Source organism: Mastomys coucha, unplaced genomic scaffold, assembly GCF_008632895.1.
Source record: "Mastomys coucha isolate ucsf_1 unplaced genomic scaffold, UCSF_Mcou_1 pScaffold21, whole genome shotgun sequence".
Classification (NCBI taxonomy): Eukaryota; Metazoa; Chordata; class Mammalia; order Rodentia; family Muridae; genus Mastomys; species Mastomys coucha.
In genome coordinates, this window is record NW_022196904.1 from 121,685,624 (window position 1) to 121,706,193 (window position 20,570).

General features: G+C 42.1%; 1 protein-coding gene across 1 annotated transcript in view; it reads right to left on the reverse strand.

The window, feature by feature from the left end:
• The window catches only part of Oat (ornithine aminotransferase), a 19,340-nt gene extending 9,653 nt beyond the window's left edge, over positions 1-9,687 (reverse strand). The window contains exons 1-4 of the mRNA XM_031388595.1: positions 9,566-9,687; positions 3,162-3,396; positions 487-711; positions 174-269 (exon numbers count right to left, since the gene is read on the reverse strand). Coding sequence (XP_031244455.1) covers positions 174-269; positions 487-711; positions 3,162-3,360 — 520 coding nt within the window. The 5' untranslated portion in view covers positions 3,361-3,396; positions 9,566-9,687. The remainder of the gene's footprint in view (positions 1-173; positions 270-486; positions 712-3,161; positions 3,397-9,565) is intronic.
• Positions 9,688-20,570: the final 10,883 nt, after the last annotated feature.

Below are 20,570 nucleotides of genomic sequence, written 5' to 3' on the forward strand. Positions count from 1 at the left end.
TGGCATCCATCAGACCTTAGATTCATTCCACAGCATCACAAAAGGAAACTCTCATTCTTGAAGAAATAACTTAAAATCTAAAAGAAATTCCCTCATTAGCCTTTATAAAACACTCCAAAATAATGTCTCGGGTAAATGATACCATTAACATTGTAACAATTAAATTCACATACCAGCAAAAACAATCTTTGCTTTGTATTTCTGGATGCCTTTCACGGTGTAGCCCCAACGACGAGCAAGCTTACAAGCAGTCTCTCCAGCCTCCACTCCTATTGTAAGGAAAATACTCAGATTTGACTAATGTAAATTATCAAAAAAATAAGCTTAGCATGTGATATGCAACTTAATCCCAGTTATTTGAGACACTAAGGTGGGAGGAGTGTAAATTCAGGGCCAGCCTAGGTGAAAAGGGGAGATGCTAAATAAATACAAATAAAGAAACAAGTGACTGACTGTTGGGAACTGAACAAAATGGGAATACGTTACCTGTATTCATAGGAAGAACTTTGTTGTAGTTGAAAAGCTTGGTAATGTACTCCTCATATTCACCAAGGACATTGTTATAGAAAGCCCGAGATGTTAATGTCAGCTTGTCCACCTGACTCTTCATGGCATCTATGATCTTTGGGTGGCAGTGTCCTTGGCTGACAGCACCATAAGCACTCAGGAAGTCAAAGTACTGCCTGCCTTCCACATCCCACATGTAAATGCCTAAAATAGAGGGAAGGGAAAGAATGAGAGTGTCCATATGACACAAGACCCCAAAATGAAGAATGACTTCTTAAGCTCACTAAACACCAATATATGATACTCTACTTATTCCTATGCTTAAAACGTTTTAGTATAAGCCTGTTGACTTAGATTTAGAAAGAAATATTAAAGCTCTATTTTATCTGACTAACTCTTACATGTATACTTAACAGAACAGTATAAAAAGACTGTAATTGTGTCATAAATTTAGGAGCAGGGGGTTAGTAGTGAATAAGCACATAGAAATATACTCAATAGTGAAAGTGCAAAATCCAACATGAAGCTCCACAGCTTCCAGCCCAAGCAGCTGGTCTAGCAGTAAGAAGTTTACTGAAGTATATAAGCTTCAGTTCTGGTTATTTCAGTGTGTGATGTTATTTTTATTTGCAACTTGTCTAAACTAAGTTTATTTAGAAAGAGAGAGAAAAAGAAAGAAGGAAAGAAGGAGGGAAGAAAAAAAAAGAAAGATTGTAACCTCTTTAGCAATTTTAGTCTCAGGAGCCAAAACTTTAAATTTACAAAGAAATTACACAAAACAGACAAAACTCTTGTATAGTACAGACTACAACTGAACATATAACAGGAGTATTTACAAACCATATACCTGATAAGGACTCAGTATCCAGAATACAATGATAAACAACAATAAAAGCCACTAGACATGGTGGCACACACCTATAATCCCACCACTGAGGGGACAGAGCTAGGAGGATCAGGAGTTCAAAGTCAGCTTGGATTAAGCAAGACTCTGTTTTTTAAAAATGGGCAAATAACTTACTAACATTTTCTTCAAAGACATACATACAGATGCTAATATGAACATGTAAAGACGTACAACCCATCACCAGTCATTAGAAACATGTAAATCAAAATGCTACTCTTTCATAGTAGTATGCTTATAATTTTTAAAAGAAAAAACAGTGGGGCAAAGATAAACCATTTGGAACTTGCATGCATCACTAGTGTACATATAGAACAGTACAACGGTGGCTGGGTGTGGTGGTGAACACCTGTGATCCCAGCACTTGGCAGCTAATGTTGGATGAATCCAAGATTAAGAGCAGCCTGAACTACACGGTAAGAGCCTGGCTCTCTACCAATACCAAAAATCAAACAAAAACTGTACAGCTGATCTGAAAAAAAGTTAGTAATCCTGAGCTGGGGAGATAGCTCAGTGAGTAAGAGTTCTTATTATGTAGGCACACATGAGGACCTGAGTTTGAGTTCCCATATTCTATGGTTTAAAAAGCTGGGCATGGCTATGCGCTCCTGTTACCCTAGCCTTAAGTACAGAGACAGGCAGATCCCAGGAGCTCGCTGGCCAGCCAGCCTAGCCAAAATGGTGTGCTTCATGTTTAGTGAGAAACCCTGTCTCAGAGGAATAAAACAGAACTTGATAAAGTGAAACACCTGACTTCCTCTTTTGCTTCTGACAGGCACAGGCAACACATACACACACACACACACACACACACACACACACAGACAGAGGGTTTTTTTTGTTTTGTTTTAAAGGTTGGCAGTTCCCCTAACAAGTTACCACAAGACCCAGCAATCCCACTCTAGAGATCAATTCAGGCAGTGCCAAACTTTAAGAAACACTGGCTTACAGGGCTGAAATACTTCAGCTGGGAAGAGGGTTACAATAAAAAAAAAAAAAAAATACTGGCCCGGGGAAGAAGGAGGAGGAGGAAGTGGAGGAGGAGAAAGAGAAGGGGTGGCAGAAGGAGGAGGAGGAACAAGAGGAGGAGTAGAAGGAGAAGGAGGAAGAAGATTGGAGGGGGGGATGAGAAAGGAGGAAGGAAGAGGAGAGGAAGAAGAGAAAGGGGGAGGGGAAGAGAAGACCCACTGCTCCTACTGATCAGCAGACAACTGAACCAACAAGAATGAGAGTCCTGGTTCATTTACAACTAAGGACACAAAGCTGGATTCCTGCTGTGCTTTTGTTAACGTCTGGGTTCAGATAACTACCTGTGTATATAAAAGATAAAGTTCCCTTCTTTCCCATTCCATTGTCAGAAGGCACAATGAGTATCTAGGGGGGGGAAGAGCTAGAAAACAGGGTGTATGCAGGACCAGGAGGGGCGGAGAGAACACAACAAAGAAAAGTCTGGGGAAAAAGGAAAGAAACCCTTTAATATCATCATAATTTTTTATTATTACAGTCATGTCTAAATAAAAACTAATTTTAAAAGATTGTCAGTGACGTCACATTCCTATTTCCTCTGCATTCACTATTGTGAGGTTCCATGGAAGACTGACAGGCACAGGTGCCTTAGTCACTCAGACAAGGTCAAAGGAGCCCTATCTGCAACAGACATTCAAAGAGGCTTGCACATGAGAAATACAAAACAACTAATTCTGATAATACATCTCAAGCAAATGTGGGGGTGGACTAATCCAAAACATACCTTTTCCTCTCTCCAGGGCAACAGGTAAAGGATGGTAATTATGTGCACCATATTTAGATTCCCGTTCAAAAATGTACTCAGAGGATGGCGGGCCTTGCACTGTCTTCTTAGTTGCAACAGACGTGGCAGAGGCGACTGAGGTGTGGATTCCTCGACGCAGAGCAGCAACGGTCTGCAGACTGGCTAGTTTGGAAAGCATTGTGTGGGTCCTTCAGGAGTGGGAGTGCAAAGAGACCTGTCCGAAGTCAGGAGAAGGTGCTGAGAGTGAGAACCCTTCCAGAGTCAGCTCGTGTCTGCTCACTAAGTAACTGCCCAGCTTCCACTCAGTAGGCATCCAGCCTTATCCGGCCAGACAGTGCAGGGTTCAGGGAAGATATCAGAGGCAAGGCGCCAAGTCAGATGCCACAGCTGCCTGTGGTTGGTCAGGAGTCAGGGCTATGAACCATTTTGTACTTTTCAAAAGGGTGGTCTTCTAGCTCTGGGTTCAAATGACCCCACAGAGCTAGGACCACAGCAGCACCTGCCTCATCCTCTCTCAGCCCCCCTCCAGGACCCCAGTATCCCCACCTCTTCTTGATTTTGCATTTTTAATTGTCCTGGTATGTAGGTAGTGAAACAATTAATAACAAATGTCATTTTAACCTAGATGAAGTAATCCCAGCATTTATTTAGGAGGCAGAGGAAAGATGATCAACACAAGTTCCAGGCTAGCCTACCCTACATAGTAAGTTCCAGACCAGCTTGGGCTACAAGTAGCCTCTGTCTCAAAACAGAAAGAAACTAGGAGGGGAAGAGAGGGAGAAAGCTAGAGAGATGGCTCAGCGATTAAAAGGATTTGCTACTTTTGCAGAAGACCTGGGTTCAGATGTCAGCATCCACATGATGGCTCACAACTGTCTGTAACTCCAGGGGATCCAGCACCCTCTTCTGACCTACCTCTACAGGCACCAGACACCCACGTAGTACACATATATACATGCAAGCAAACATTTAGTACACAAAAAAATAAAAATACATCTTTAAAAAAGTATAGAAACAGGAAAAAAGTAACCTTTGGAGACTGGAAAGCGTTTAGCACCCAAACTTACACAAGGTAAAGTCTGTCATTTAGCACAGATATCTAAAACATAAGGCAAACTCAGCATAAACAAAGGTAAAAAGACTTGTTTTGCACTTAGTTAGGAGTCTTGAGATCTTACAGTGACAAACACAAATCTATAACAAATGACACATAAAGAATCTATTTTGCTAGGATGGCTGTTTCTATAACCTGGCCACCTCCCCTGCCACACAACACATTGAAAAAAGTATCAAAAAATCAACTGTCTAAAGGAAAAAAACAAACAAACAATTCAGAGCAAGAGAATACTGGTGTTCACTCGCATTATTTACACTTTTCAGGATGAGGCAGCAGTCGTAAAACCAGTTCGAAAACCAGTCCCTAACAGTGCTCCCCCAGCTTCTGTGTGCACAGCTCACATTCAGATCATGCAAGATCCTACAACAAGTAAGAGCATGGGTAGGTACCATGTCTGGAAGCAGAGAAGGAAAGCATTTTAGGTAAATTCTAAACAGTGAAAGCATGGGTAGGTACCATGTCTGGAAGCAGAGAAGGAAGCATTTTAGGTAAATTCTAGACAGTGAGAGCATGGGTAGGTACCATGTCTGGAAGCAGAAAAGAAGCATTTTAGGTAAATTCTAGGCTAGGGGGAAGCTACCAAAAGCCAGGCACCCTGGGGAGTGTCTATATATCTATATACACGACTAATTCATGTTTCAACAGAATTTTCCAGTAAGTCAAACCATGCATGATCTTAGCACTCTTGATTGCACTGTCAAATCAGCCAATCGTGGGACCTGGCTAACTTCTTTTTCAACTTGGCTCTCACTCCACACTAAAAATTCAGTGAGGTTCAGGATTTTGCAATCACTAATCAGATCCCAGAACTCTCTTGTTTGCCAAAAACTTGCCACTATTCTTCCTTCCCACAGTTCCAACCAGAGTACAGATTTAAAACTCAAGATCTAGAGACTGTCTTGAAGGGGTCCAAATGCCTCCTAAAATAAGATACACAGTTATATACTTCCCTAAGGTAAAGGTCTGCTATTTCCACAGTATTTTCTCTCAAACTAACAAAGGCAAAGCAAGAATCACTAGACTGGAAATGGCAGCTAACAAAAATGTTTAACTGTACTACAAAGAACCAGGCCCCATCACCACCTAAGTCTAAGATACTGATTTATCATTTCTTCCTGGGCTCTTTACAATCTACACAGTAGATCCTATTTAAATGACTGAAAATTTAAAATGGTATTAATTTCTGCCTAGCAAATATGCATAAAATGTGCTTTCTGGGATACTTCTTAGCAGATGCACGCAGATACACACAAGCAAAACATTCACACACACAAAAAAATAAATAAATAAATAAACAAATCTTTAAAAGGAGTCTCTACCAACATAGCAAGGCATTTCAGTACATGTCTAATAAGGAAAGAAAATCTTATACATACATATATATGTATGTTATATATTATATAACATATATATAATTGCATGTTCAACTCTGCAAAAGAGTATTAGGGAAAACTGTTAAGGAAAGAAAACAAAAAAGTCATTGTAGCTGTATTGAACTATTCTCTACTTTCTACAGTGACCATAAATTGTATTTATAGTCAGAAACACTGAAAAAGAACTTGGACATGGGTCTGAGTTGTTCGACAGAGACCAGATAAACAAGCAAAGTCAAATAAAAAGAAAGGATCCAGTAAGCTTTGAGAAAACAATGTGGTGTAGAAAGAAGTGCAATCAGTGCTCCCAGGATGTGCAGCCTTGGGTCCACCAGGTTACCTGTTCTTAGGGAAAATCTCAAACTTTAAACTAAAAACTACTCTTATGCTTTTGCCACCAAAGTCTACAGCTGTGGTTTTTTCCAATAGGCAAAAAGACACTAAAAAAAAAAAAAAAAAAAAAAAAAAAAAAAAAAAAAAAAAAAAAAAAAAAAAAAAAAAAAACTTGGCTATTGAAAAAAAATCCTAAAAATGCTTTTAATGGTGTATTTTTACAGGTTACAATAGGACAGCAAGTAACTGCAGACGTGGGCTAGGGGGGCTTTCCAGTCCAAGGCTACATTCGGCTGACTCAAAACAAAATAAAGACTGCAATGGGAAAGGATCTAAAAGATAATCTGAATTCGACTTATCTCAATTTACACAGAGTTACCTCCTAAAATCTATTTGCTGAGGCCTCTCAATTTCATATAGGATGATGATAATCAGTAGCGTAGCGAGAAACATTCAAAATGAGTTCTCTGGATATTTAACTTAACTGGGAAAGGCCACAAGTTGCACAGACCATGACAGACCAGAATCTAGTACACACATTTCTATTAAAGAGCCTCTGTATTCAGGTTATTGAGCTTGGTACTGAATGAGAAATATTAGAACAAAATTAAAGAAGGCTTTAAAACAGCCACCAACAATCTTCTCTTGGGGCTTGGGAAATGGTAGAAGTATGATAGAAAATCCACAGTAATTCACAATCCAGATTTAAATTCAGTCTGCAGCACTGTGTGAATGTGTCACTCTTTCTGAACTTCGATGAGGTTGAAGCCACTCACGGTGTCTTGAGGAGTCCATGTTAAAGCCTCGGGTTTAGCACAAAGGAGCTATTCATTACATTCTCTTCTGCTCTAAGTTCACAGGAACACTAGCCAAGTTCTACAGCTTTAAAAAACACTGGCAGGGCTCTTCAAACCGGATCATTTTTCATTAAAACAATAAAAAATGAGATCCTCAGGGACTAAGAATCAGTTGGTAAGTTCTTGCCTAATATATATGAAGCCTTGGAGTCCATTGCCAGAACCAAATAACCTAGAGAAGCAGAGGCAGGAGGATCAGGAGTTCAAGATCATCCTTGGGTACACAAGAAGTTAGAGGTGGCAAAGCATGCTAGTATCTGCCTTTAATCCCAACACTCTGGTGGCAGTCAGATGGATCTCTAGGAGTTTGAGGTCAACCTGGTCTACATAGTTCTAGCTCAGCCAGGTCTATAAAGAGGGACCTTGCCTTAATATTAAAATAAAATAAAATAAAATAAAATAAAATAAATAGCAGTCAGACAAGAAAATTACCTACTTAAGTAAATACCTTTTTTGTTTGTTTGTTTTTTTCGAGACAGGGTTTCTCTGTGTAGCCCTGGCTGTCCTGGAGCTCACTCTGTAGACCAGGCTGGCCGTGAGCTCAGAAATCCGCCTGCCTCTGCCTCCCAAGTGCTGGGATTAAAGGCATGCACCACCACTGCCTGGCAAGTAGGTACCATTAACTACCAATTTTCTTCTGTGCATAAATACTATATAGATAATTTTTTCCACCTTCTCCCTTTGAATTTACCATGTAAGTCCCTCCTAAACACTTTCAGAATGTTGCAGACTTTTATCACAGATCCTAACACTTCAGGTACTTGTTTTCCAGCAATCCCCACTGTGAACTTAAGCTTGTAAAAAAGGAATATAGTCAACCATGTCTCAAAAATCACCTCCCCTGGATACCCATGTTCTGCTGGTATTCTCTTGTCTGGCAAGTGAACAGATCCTTACTGAACACACAACTCCTGAAGGAGGCAAGGTAACAACCAGGCAAACCAGGTGATGAGGCTGCTCATTCTGCATCAAAGTAACTCAGCTCTTGAAAGGCTGCCTCTCCACCCTCCTGAGGAAGATCATCTTTTCATCAAGGGTTCAGAGTTGAGACCAGTTTGGTCTACAAAGTGAGTATGGGATAGCCAGAGCTACCCAGAGAAACCCTGTCTGGAGAAACCGAAGATAGGTAGGTAGGTAGATAAATAGATAGATTATTCATATTTAATATTTATCTACTATTTATATTTAGCAGATATAAGAGCCTAAACATAAAAACTAGTGTTCTTATGTTTATGACAGGCCAAGCACTTTGAACACTTATGTTTAATTTCAAGCCACCATTGTTCCCTTCCCCATAGCTCACAGTATAGTCTCCATTAAGGGAAGAATTTGTTTAGTCTGCCTTATTAATAACCTTTTCTTAAATTACTCTAAAAGAATCGTCAGTGTAAAGTCATCCAAAAGCCATTGAAAATATTCAGCTTGAGAAGTAAATTTGGTTTGGCTATTGTTAAATATTTACTTTTCTGAGGTAACCATTCACAAATGCAGCCCTTATTTTTTTTTTTTTTTTTTTGAAGTTCTGTCAACATGAGCTTTGTTTTATGTAACCAATATTCTGGCTAAAATTCACCTCAAGTGCATCACTGGCAAACAACTAAAGTAACACTACTGGGAAAGGATTGGACCAACTACACCACACCCTCTGCACACCTCCAAATCAATGCCCATTCATTACTATTTTTAAAAGTATAGAGTTTGGCTCATCCTCAAGAACTCAGTAAAGAACATAAAATACATATCCAAATAACCATAATAAAAGGAGAATATGAAAGGTAAATATATGAGACGGTAAAAAATACCTTTAAAAATATGTACTAATTACAGTTTTAGGGGCTGGAAAGATGGCTCAGCAGTTAAGATCACCTTCTATGCTTGCAGAAAACCAGAGTTTGGTTCCCAACACCAGATGGCACATTCATTCATGATCACACACACCCAATCTAAAGTACAGTTACAGGTTACATAAAATTAATTTACCTACAGATATTGACAAGTCTGATTGAAAAGATGGAGAAATCAGAGGTTATTCGATTGGCAAAGCCACTTCATTCCAAAATCATTCCTCCTCCCTTAATATATCTCGACACATCTACAAGGTAAATGTATTCCCAGGCATGCTGTAGGCCTGAGGCAAGATTTGCTGGCAGCAAGAGCTCCCCACAATTAGGATGGAATTTACTGAGGTTCAGCATAGCTTGTCAAAGGCCCAAGGAGGGGGTCTTCGTGCAGAGAGCCCTATGGGCCAATCCCTAGCCACCATCTCATCATAATGTACACGTCACTTCCTCAATCCTCTTATTTGGTTTAGGACTGGAGAGAAGTGGGGATTGGGGAGGGATGGACATGATCTGCCACGAGATGTAGAAGCTGCCCAAGGAACTCGGACTTGGTCCACATCAGCGACCAAGTTCGCAACTCTGTCCCTAGGGATCGGATCCCCCGCAGCCAAGCTGCTCGAGGTGTCCAGCACCCTCACGCCTCCTTTTCAAAGCTGAGACCTCCAAGGCCCTAGCTCCCTAGTCGAGTCCCCCAGGACTGTGAGCCCAAGCCGTGCCCCGCCCGTCCTCACGCTGAGCCCGCCCCATCCCAGGCCTGCACGGCGCCCTAGACCCGGAGATTCCGGCGTTGCCCCGGCAGAGACTCCGGAACACCGAGCGGGGCCCAAGTCGCCGTGGCCCAGCCCCAGAGTGAGCGTCGTACCTGACGGCGACCGCTAAGCTACACCGACTGCAGCCACGAAGCCCGATGGGGCCGCCCGGCGCGTCAGGCCGTTTAAGACGACGTGTCTGTCCCGCCCCCGCCCGTTCTCTCAGTTCATTGGCTAGGGCGGAGGGCCGCATACCAATCACAAGAGGCTCACCCTCGCCCCACCCACTCGGCCTTGAGCCACCGGGCGCCAAGCTCTGCTGCCTTCCCCAAGTGCGCAGTCTGCTTTTGTGCCTGTGGCGCTTGAGCGCTGGACTGAAATTGGAGCAGTTCGCTCTCTTTTACAGGAAGGTAAACAGAGGCCCGACGGAATGGTAGCCTCTCACTGCGTTTCTCTAGCCAAGCCTCTCCTGAAATAGCCTTTTGGGATCAACATATCTTAAATGCTGAAACCACATGACCCTCACGTACCAAAATGACAAAACAGCTTACTGATGCTTCTAGTATCATCACTGCAGCGGTAAAACGCTGCCCAGATGTTAGTAACTGTTGTTACTGGTGGTTGGAAATGACAGCTACACAGTACAGACTTGCCTGCGCTCCCTCCACTACCTTGGTTAAAACTCAAAACCCAAAAAGGATATTGCAGGATAAATACAATCAGAAGGTGCTTAGGTATCATTTTGTCTATAACACTCGTTGTAAATCAGAAAACATGCAGAAAATAGAAGCGTTACAAAGTCCTATGCCAAAAGCTGCAGACCACAGAGGACCAGTGATTCACTACCCTACACTGATGCTTCAGAGTCAGCCAGAAAGATTTCACATTCCAGTTTGGAATGAACGTGTGTGAGTAAGAAAGTACAAGGATGGAGGGACTGGCACATCAGGGAGAACCACTGTCAGTCTAAGTATCCAGGGCTAGATGTGGGGTTTCTAGAACCCCAAAGAGAGAGAAGTTTGAGGAGAGACTATTTGGAAGGAGCTGGGTACTAAGTGTTGGAGCCCCCTCTATGCTCCTCATGGACTGAAGCCACTAAGAGGCCAAAAGCCTATGGAGTCTTAAGACAGGTGGTGGTGGTACATACCTTTAATCCCAGGACTTGTGAGGCAGAGACAGGTAGATCTCTGTGAGTTCTAGGCCTGCCTGGTCTACAGAGGGAGTTCCAGGGCAGCCAGAGTTACACAGAGAAACCCTGACTTGAAAAACCAAAAAAGAAAAAACAATCCCCACAGGCTAGCCTCCTTAGACACAGAGCAAGATCAGAAAGAGGAAGAAAAGAAGGAGGAATGGGAAAGAACGGAAGAAATGGTTCAGTAGGTAAAGTGATTGTTGAGCAAGCATAAAGAGACCAGAGTTCAGATCCCCAGGACCTACATAAATGCTGAGTGGGCAGAGAGCCCCATCTGGAATCCCAGTGTTCAGGGAGGTAGAGACAGGAAAATTCCTAGAGCTCTGGGTTCAAGTGAGAGACCTGGGCTCAATTGAATATACACGGAGGAATCAACCGTGGAAGACACCAGACCTTGTGCACCCACACTCATGCCAACACTAGTACTCAAACACACCAGACACATATAAAGACAAAGAAAAGAAGACCCCAAGGTAGAGAGACAAATAGAAAACATTCAACAGCCATAGCAGGGAACATCTTAGCTGACCTGGTTGGTATGGGCAGGGAAGTAGTGTGGGCTCAGAGATAGAGCGGTGAATCCAATGTCGGCAGGAGCACTGAGCAAGCCTCCTGGGCTCAGCCTGTCCTTGGCCAAGGTCATTTGCTCAGATCATGACTTCATTATTATAATGACCATTACCCCTAAGGCTCATTATTATGAACCGGTAACTTTGTCTTTTTATTATTATTATTATTATTATTATTATTATTATTATTATTATTCCTTTCATACCACCTACTTCAGTATGACCAACCTCCAGTGGGGTTGATCCGTCTTCCCCTGGGGTCAGAAAAGAACTGTTTCTTTGTGATTCTGCTCTGCAAACCAGGACAAATGGGTAAAGCCTGGGCCCAGTGATCTTGTTATGCCTTGGCAAGCACAGGAGCAGCTGAGCTCATCAAGAGAGCTAACATCGAAACATGTGGCAATCCTTTTGGACTCACAGGTAGGCTGCTTTTGATGAGAAGGTTTTCATAAGCAAGAAACCTCTGGGAATGTCTGAGTTTTATCACTTCTCACTTATCAGAGAATGGCACTGGGTACAAAGAGCATGATAAAAATTTATGGTTTCCCTCCTACTTGGTTGCTTTTTTCCCATCACTAATTGTAACCAAGAAAGAACAACTTGCACCTTGGAGTAGCCTTTTCCCACCGAGAAACAGAGCTGCTCTGATTGTATTTGCACAATCTAAAAACACAACACGAAGAAGGGTCAGAGCCCACATGGCAGGGACTGTTGAGTCTAATTCTACCAACAGATTCAAGCAAATACTTAAAATAAATGGTTTTTGAAAATCAAACAAAGAAGAAGCAGGTGAGAGAGTATGGGTCAGGAAGGCTTTTCCCCAACACTCCACTGTCCAGCATATTACTTGTTATTAGTCTAGCCTGCATACATAGATTTGGACTTCAAACTTTTAATCATTTGAAAAATCCACACTAGTTCCAAGAAGAAAGTCTGAGAAGAAACCTCAGGAAATATTAGTGACAAAAAAAAAAGTAAAAGAAAAAAAACTGGCAAATTATATTCGTGTTAAAAAGATGTCTTCCCCAGGACTGGAGAGATGGCTCAGCGGTTAGAGAGCACCTGCTGTAGGACCCAATTTTGGCACCCATATCAGGCTCCCAAATATTTGTAACTCCAGTTCCAGGAGATCCAATACCTTCCTCTGGTGCACATATATATGTACAAGCAAATACTCACTGAGTTGGGGAAGGTGTTTATGTCTGGAGGTGAAAGAATGTCCTCAAAGCCACTGCACCAGAGACCCAGCAGGAGCAGGGGGGAGCCCGAAAGGGACAGCTGGAGAAAAGCATCCTTAACCTAAATCCTAACTAGGAGCTATGTGTGTGCGCCTACTGAGAAGTTTTGCAATTCAAATGTCAGCCTTGCGGTGTGGATGTGCCTGTCTGAGGTATCTCTATGCCCATAGCTGGACCTAGAAGTCCCCTTGGAAGACCACCCCCACTCCCCAGCCTGCAAGGGGGAGGGGAGTCTCCTCCTCCTCTTCCTTCTCCTCCGTGTTTCCTGTCTGCTCTTTTCCTGCCATTATGCTCCTACTTTGTCTCCAGTTCACTCTCTAGGTCTTTTTTTTTTATTAGATATTTTCTTTATTTACATGTCATATGATTTTTCTTTCCCCAGTTTCCCCTCCCAGGAACAAACAAACAAACAAACAAAAACAACAAGAACAAACCCCTGTTGGCTTCCCCCTCCCCATGCTTGCCACCCTACCCTCTCCCACTTATTGGCCCTGGCATTCCCCTCCACTGGGGCACAGAACCTTTACAGGACCAAGGACCTCTCCTCCCATTGATGATTGATTTTGCAATCCTCTACTATACACATGCTGCCAGAACAATCAGTCCTACCATGTATACTCCTTGGTTGGTGGTTGAGCCCCTAGGAGCTCTGAGGGTACTAGTTAGTTTATATTGTTGTTCGTCCTAGGGGCACTCTCTAGGTCTTATCTTCCGGGATAGACTACTTTGTTTGGGTTTGTTGGTTTATTTGGTTCGTTTGGAGACGCAGGATCTCAGGATCTCACTTCGTAGCCCAAACCAGCTTGGAATTCTTCCCTCTGCTTCCCAAAGGCAGGGATCACAGCTACGCACCGCCACACACAGCTCTGTGCTGTTTCTCATAAGAATAGTCCTTTCATATCTATCAGTGCTCATCTTTATGGCCCTGGGCAGCAACTAGGGGCAGAGCAGGTGACCATTTATAAAGGGGTGGGTCCTGGGGCCCAGAGATCTCCCCAGTGTAGAAGAGTAACAGCCACTCAGACCAAAGTCCTAGAAACCTGGATTGAAGAAAAAGTGCATCAAGAGTTTCTTCCCCACATCCCAATGCTGGCCTTGCTAAAGAACAGTCATGTGCTGAAGAAATGACACAGGAGCATAATAAAAAAAAGTTTTTGAGCCAGGTCTCATGTATCCCAGGCTGGCATCTAACTCTGTGCAGCTAAGAATGAATCTGGAGTTCTCATCCTCCTGCCTCACCCTCCCAAATCCTGGGATTATAGGGATGAACTACCACAACTGGTTTATGTAGCACTGAGGGTCAAACCAGGACTCTGCACTTGCTAGTAGGCAAGCACTCTACAACAGAAGTCAACCCCAGACTACCCTGGACACATATATAAATGAATGCAAGAGAGAAGGCAAGGGATAATTTCTTCCCAGGGACTCTGAGATGAGGAAGAGAATCCCTGAAAGAGATTAGGGGCTGGACATCTGTAGACTGTGGACACCATATGCCTGGAAATCTCAAGAGAAACTTCTAGAAAAGAGATGGAGACTGCAAGTTTGAGGACATCTTGAGCTACATATATAGAAAGACAGTATATAAAACAGCAACAAATAAGTAAATTAACAAACAACTATAGTAATAAAATAGAAATAAAGAGCCGGGCAGTAGTGGCGCATCCCTTTAATCCCAGTACTTGGGAGGCAGAGGCAGGTGGATTTCTGAGTTCGAGGCCAGCCTGGTCTACAGAGTGAGTTCCAGGACAGCCAGGGCTCTACAGAGAAACCCTGTCTTGAAAAACCAAAAAGAAAAAGAAAAAAAAAGAAAAGAAATAAAGAGATTCAACTTGTATACTTGAAGAAAATCAGATAACTTTCCATGCTAAAAAAATTGATGTGCAGGCTGGGTATGCTGGCTGCACTCGGGAGGCAGAGGCAGGCAGAGTTGGAGGCTAGTCTGGTCTACAGAGTACATTCCAGGACAACTAGCCCCAACTAGCACTTTCAGTACAGGGCAATTCACATTGCTGAGATAAAGAAGTTAAAGCCAGGTCCAGGCCATGCTGTAAAGCTCCTGAATTTGGTTGAATTGTGACAATTCCTGAAAGTACAGTCATTTGGTTTTCAAAATTAAAGTAACGTATTTCTCTCTAGATTTTTGCCTTCCCTACTCTTTGAACCTCAAGTAATAGTCAGCCCAGAAATATTTGTATCCACCACCTAACATTCCTTAACTGTCTACACACTGGTTACCCCTAGCATGGCCAACTATGGGCCAAATAAGCAGACTTCTCAATCTCCTTCCCTGCCTGGGCGACTTTTGCCTTGTAACTATCCCTAGCTTATAAGCAACTGGTGAGCTCCACTTCCTAGAGCCCCTGAAGGCTTTCACTCAAATAAATGTGCACACTGTTGCCAAGATGCTCATCCCCTTTTCTGACTCAATGACCTTGCAAAAGGGGCCCAGCCAAAGACACAAAAAAAGCTGACAGCCAATAAGCCAAGTATTCCACTCAAGATTTCATGAACGGTGATGGTCTATGCCTTTAATCCCAACACTCAGGAGGTAGAGGCAGGTGGATCTCTGTGAGTTCAAGGCCAGCCTGGTCTACACAGCAAGTTCTAGGACAGCTAAGGCTCTACACACACACACACACACACACACACACACACACACACACCAAAAAATTTGTCTCAAAAAAAAGATTCCATGCTTGGGACACTATCAGAAGAATTTGAGACAGAGGCAGAAATCTACAAATTTGAGGCCATCTCAATCTATATAGACAACAGACTGCCAGACTAGGTGTTGAGAATCTATCTTAAAAAAGAGAGAGAGAGAGGAGCAGAGGGGAATGATTATTATTTAGACTAAGAACAGGAAAGTTTAAAATGAAATGTTTGGGAAATTTTTAAGAGTGTGCTAGCTTTGAAAATATTAGATTGTTCATGAGTTTTTAAAGAAGATAAGCCTCAAATACTAGTTAAATATTTACATCCTTATCGATTTCAGTACTAAGACGCTCAGTATATCTTGCAATAATTTTTTATGGATTCCACAAAGGCTGGCTCTCAGTGTTGAAGTCTGGATAACCTTTATGGCTTTTCTTTTGAGGACTTTAACTCTGTCTCTCTGTAGCTGAAACTCTTATCAAAAACAAGTTTAAAAAGTCATGATTTATTGATTATTTTTTCCTTGACATTATTGACTTAAGTATAGTTTCCAATTCTTTCTCCCTAGTGTTATTACAGTATAATTGATAAGTCATAATTGCAATTTGTAGTTGATAAACATATGCATTGTAAAAAGATTACCATCTAAAGCCAGATACAATGTGATCAGTTTTCAGATTCTTGTTCTGCTGTGCTCCACATACAGTTTTTGGTTGGTCATGTGGTCTTTTAAATTTATTTTTTCATTTATTGTGTTTGTGTGTATGTGTGTGTAGACAACTTATGGGAATCGGTTCTCTTCTTCCATCATGTGAGTTCCAGAAATCAAATCAACTTGGGTCTTCTGGCTTTACCCACTGAGCCATCTTGTTAGCGTGGTTTAACATCATTATTATTTGTTTTTGTTTTTATTTATGATTAGTATTACATTTATTTATTTTTTGGGTGTATGTGTAGGTGCACACAAGGAATAGTTCATGTGTGGGGTCAGGGGCAGCTTTTTTTTTTTTTTTTTTTTTTTTGTTTTTTTTTTTTTTTTTTTTTTTTTTGGTCTTTCGAGAGAGGGTTTCTCTGTGTAGCCCTGGCTGTCCTGGAACTTACTCTGTAGACCAGGCTGGCCTCGAACTAAGAAATCCGCCTGCCTCTGCCTCCTAAGTGCTGGGATTAAAGACATGTGTCACCACCCACCGGCAGGGACAGCTTTTGAGAGTTGATTCTTGTTCTCTCCACTCTGTTGAGGCAGAAGTCTCTCCTGTCTTTGCCACTTTATGGCTCACTCCAGCCCAGATGCCTTCCATCTGGTCCTCATGTCTCTGCCTCCCATCTCACTGTAGCAGGGCTGTGCTTATCTGTTGCCCTCACTACAGCCAGCTTGTGTACACAGCTGTCTGGCTTTCGCTGCAATTGCTTTTACCCACCCAACCGTCTCGCCATCCCCAGTTACGATTTTTGCTCTAACTCTGCTGAGAGCGGTAGACCACTTTGAAAAGTCACCTCATGGGTAGCAATGCCAGTCCTGACGCTGAGTCCCTGAGAAATCCCATAGATGTGGCTGTCCTCATTTAGGTAGTAGCATGTGCTTCTCCTTTCCAATCACCTGATTGTCCCTCAGAGCATTTTAGTGATAATCATAACTCACATGCTTGCATTAGAGATGAGAAATTACATCCTGCCTGACACACTGTTTGAGTTCTTCTTTTGATTAAAGAAATTAACTTTTGCTTCCTGGTCTCTGCACCCATTTAAACATATATTCTAGAAACAGAGGACTCAAGGACATTAGTCACTCCATTTTTAATTTAAAAAAAAAAAAAACCCTCTGAGAAATGGTGCCCTACTGTCTTACTGGTTGCCATAGCAAAACGTCTGACAAGAGTAACTCAAGGAAGGAAAGGCTAATTTTGGCTCACGGTTTGAGGGTACAGTCCATCATGGTGACAGGAGCATGAGGCATCTGTCACATTGCATCCACAGTCAGGAAGCAGGGGGAGATGAATGGCATTGTTCAGTGAGCTTTCTCCTTTTTTATGCAGTCTGGGATCCCAGGCCAAACAATGGTGTCATTTACATTTCAGGCAACAACCCTGCCTCAGATAACCGGATCTACAGACTCCTTGATTGACATGCTCAGAGATTTGTCTCTAAGGTGACTCCAGACCCTATACATCATATATAATCAATATCAATCATATGCAAATCATCAATATGAATCACATAAATCAGTATAAATCATCACACACAGTCTTACTGTGTGGTCCAGTTTGGCCTTGAACTCACAGCAATCCTCTTGCTTCAAGCTCCTGAGTGGTGGGATCATAAGCATGCACCGCACTCAGATTTTATACTTTTGAACTGTGTCTGCACCACCTCCCAATTCACAGAGCAGTGTGCAGGGCTCACAGATGGATCAAAGAGACTGAGTAAACTGAATTGAGAGAGGTAAGGCCTGTGACCAGCCTTGCTGGTGAGTCTGTATGTGCTTGGCATCCTGAAGATTATGAGCTGTATGTCAGTCTCTCACTACCCACTGCACAGTGGATAAGCCAGCAGGCTTTGAAGTCAGACAACGCATAAGACAAGTCATAACTCAAGCTTAACTGGGCATCTTGATAACCCAAGGCTCATATAACCCATTTGATAAAATGGGTTGTTTTGAGGGCCAGGCATCATGTTCTATGCAGCAGTTGGGAGGCAGAGGCAAGAGGATCTCTGTGACTTTAAAGCCAGTCTGGTTCCAAACCAGCCAAGGATACATAGCAAGACCCTGACTGAAAAAAACAAACAGGGCTAGAGAGATGGGCTGCTTTGAGATCACCAATAGGTACAGCACTTTGAAAATGCCATCACCTTCCAAACCACCCAGAGGTTCCAAGCGTGGTGTTGTTCTAAAAATTCTTAACAGTGAGGAATGCTCTTTTCCATGTTCTCAGAAGCATCACCCAGCCCTGAAGTTTTCATCTTCTACAGACATTCCTATTGAAATCTAAATAAGCTACACACCTCAAAAACCACAACTGTACTCTTATTCTCCAAGGCACCAACATACCACAAAGATCTGTCTGCTTGAATAATGTGGAGAAAGGCAGCTTTTTTGTGCTGAGAAGTCTGTAGCCCTTTACTCCTGGAGTTCTCTCAGCTGCTCCTTGCAGTCTGCAGAGTCCCTGCTGCACCTCCCTGAGGTGGCTTTCCTCAGGCCACTAACCAGGCTCCCCTGGGATCATCTCAAAGGAAAGTTGTGATCAACCCAGGGAAGTGGCCCAGACTCTCACTGGACAGTCTCAGTTCTTCCCGAGTGTCTAAAGACTGATGCCAGAAGAAGCGCTGGAAACCTTTAAATTCTGTAAACTGGAGAGGCTGAGTCTTTTTAAAAAAGATTTATTTTACCCAATTTATTCTATGAAGCCACAGTTAATCTGTGTATTCTTCCTTGGAGATGGACCGGTTTCTGTCTAATCAGGAACTTGTCACAATTTCCTTTCATAGAGGACTTCATAAGAGAATTTTTTTCCTATTTCTATCATGTTTAATGTACCAAAGAGATTTAAAAAACCAGTTAAGTGAATAGTACTTTTATCTTCAGAAGACATCATGTGTATTTAAGAGGCATTTAACTATTATAAATCATTCTGATGACTTAAAAAAATGTTAATACTGAGTTGTATATTTTAAAATAAATTTTATTAGTTTAATAAAAAAATTTTTTAAAGATTTATTTTACATTTTTAACTATGAGTCTGTGTCTGTGGTAGGGGGTATGTGCACATAAGTGCAGAAGCATTGGATCCTCCTGGAGCCGGTATTATAGATGCTTGTGAGCTATGTGTCTGTGGTGGGGGAGTATGTACACGAGTGCAGAAGCATTGGATCCTCCTGGAGCCGGTATTACAGATGCTTGTGAGCTACCTGATGCTGGTGCAAAGAACCAGACTCCAGTCCTTTGCAGAAGGACTATGCTCTCCTCACTGCTGAGCTGTCATGCTGGGCCTTGTCTGTCATCTTTAAGGTTTTATCTTTTAATTCTCCTATGGGACTTTTCTCTTCCCAGCCAAACAATTCTTTTAGTTTGGTAGATAACATATTTGCTTAATTTATAAATCAAGGCAAAGTGCACACGTACATACATGCATACACACACACTCACACCATTCACTGGGCAACCTTGTGTGTAAATTCCACGGTGATTCTTCCAGTGAGTCTTCATGTAAATAGAAAGAAACACAATTCATTATTTTCCTCACCTTGAAACACCTGAGATGGAAGGTAACACATGTCCTTTGTAGCTACGCTTTTATAATTTATCTCCTTTGGGCGGGTGTTTGAGGTTTGGGGGTGTGAGTGATCCACAGGATATCACGCATGCTAAGCATATGCTTTACTACTGATCATATCCCAGTCCTTGCACCTTGCCTTTTAATATGCCCAGAGTTCTCTCTGGGTCAGTGTGGAAAGAACACCTTCATTCTTTTGTTTCTTAGCCCTTGATTGTTGGACATTTGGATAGTTTCCAGTCTTACCGTGACAAACCTTGTTATAAGAGATAACCTTGTCTCTGACATTGCCTGCAGGTTATCTGGAAAACAAAATCCTAGGAGTGTGATTGCAGGGTCAAAGAGCCTGCATAGAGTCCCAGTTCAAGGCTTTAACATTTCATTCCAGGGCTGGAAGGAGAACAAAGCCAGACATTCAATAAACAGTTTGTGAACTGGGGCCAGCAGCTCAGTGATGTGGGGACAGAAACTGCTAGGAGTTAGAAAATTTAGAGCCACCAGTCTTGTTATGATTAACATTTCCCTAAGTAATTAATTTTTATTGATGTTAGTCTGTGGTGACAGAAAAGGAAGGGGAGATCATTTTGTGTGTGTGTTTCTGGTTTTTTGTTGTTGTTGTTGTTTGAGACAAGAGCTTTTCTGTATAGCCATGGCTGTCCTGGATCTCACTCTAACTCAAACTAAGAAAGCCACCTGCCTTTGACTCCAGAGAGTGCTGGTAATAAAGGCATTTTGTCACCACCACACCTGGAAAAAAATTATTTCTTATGGTTGTACAAAGTCCATTAAGATTTCCTAGAAAAAAAATAAAAAGAAATTAGAATTATTCATAAAAATATCTGTAAACTCAGGGTTTGGGAAGCAAAGGCAGTAAGATCAGGAGATTGAGGCTACCTTGGGCTACATGGAGAGACTGACTCAAAAAAAAAAAAATCCAGGCAAATAGAGGCAGGCGAGTGAATCTTTGAATGCCTGATCTACAGATCGAGTTCCTGGCTGGCCAGGGCTACACAGAAAAAGAAACGAACAAACAACCAACCTGAAAGAAAGAATCTAAATATCTAAAACTATAAACTGTTTCTTTATTAATGTGAGATGTCCATTCAAATTATTTTAAACATTTCAGACTTTATATAGTGTGTTCGTGTGTGTGTGTGTGTGTGTGTGTGTGTGTGTGTGAAAGAGGGGGGGAA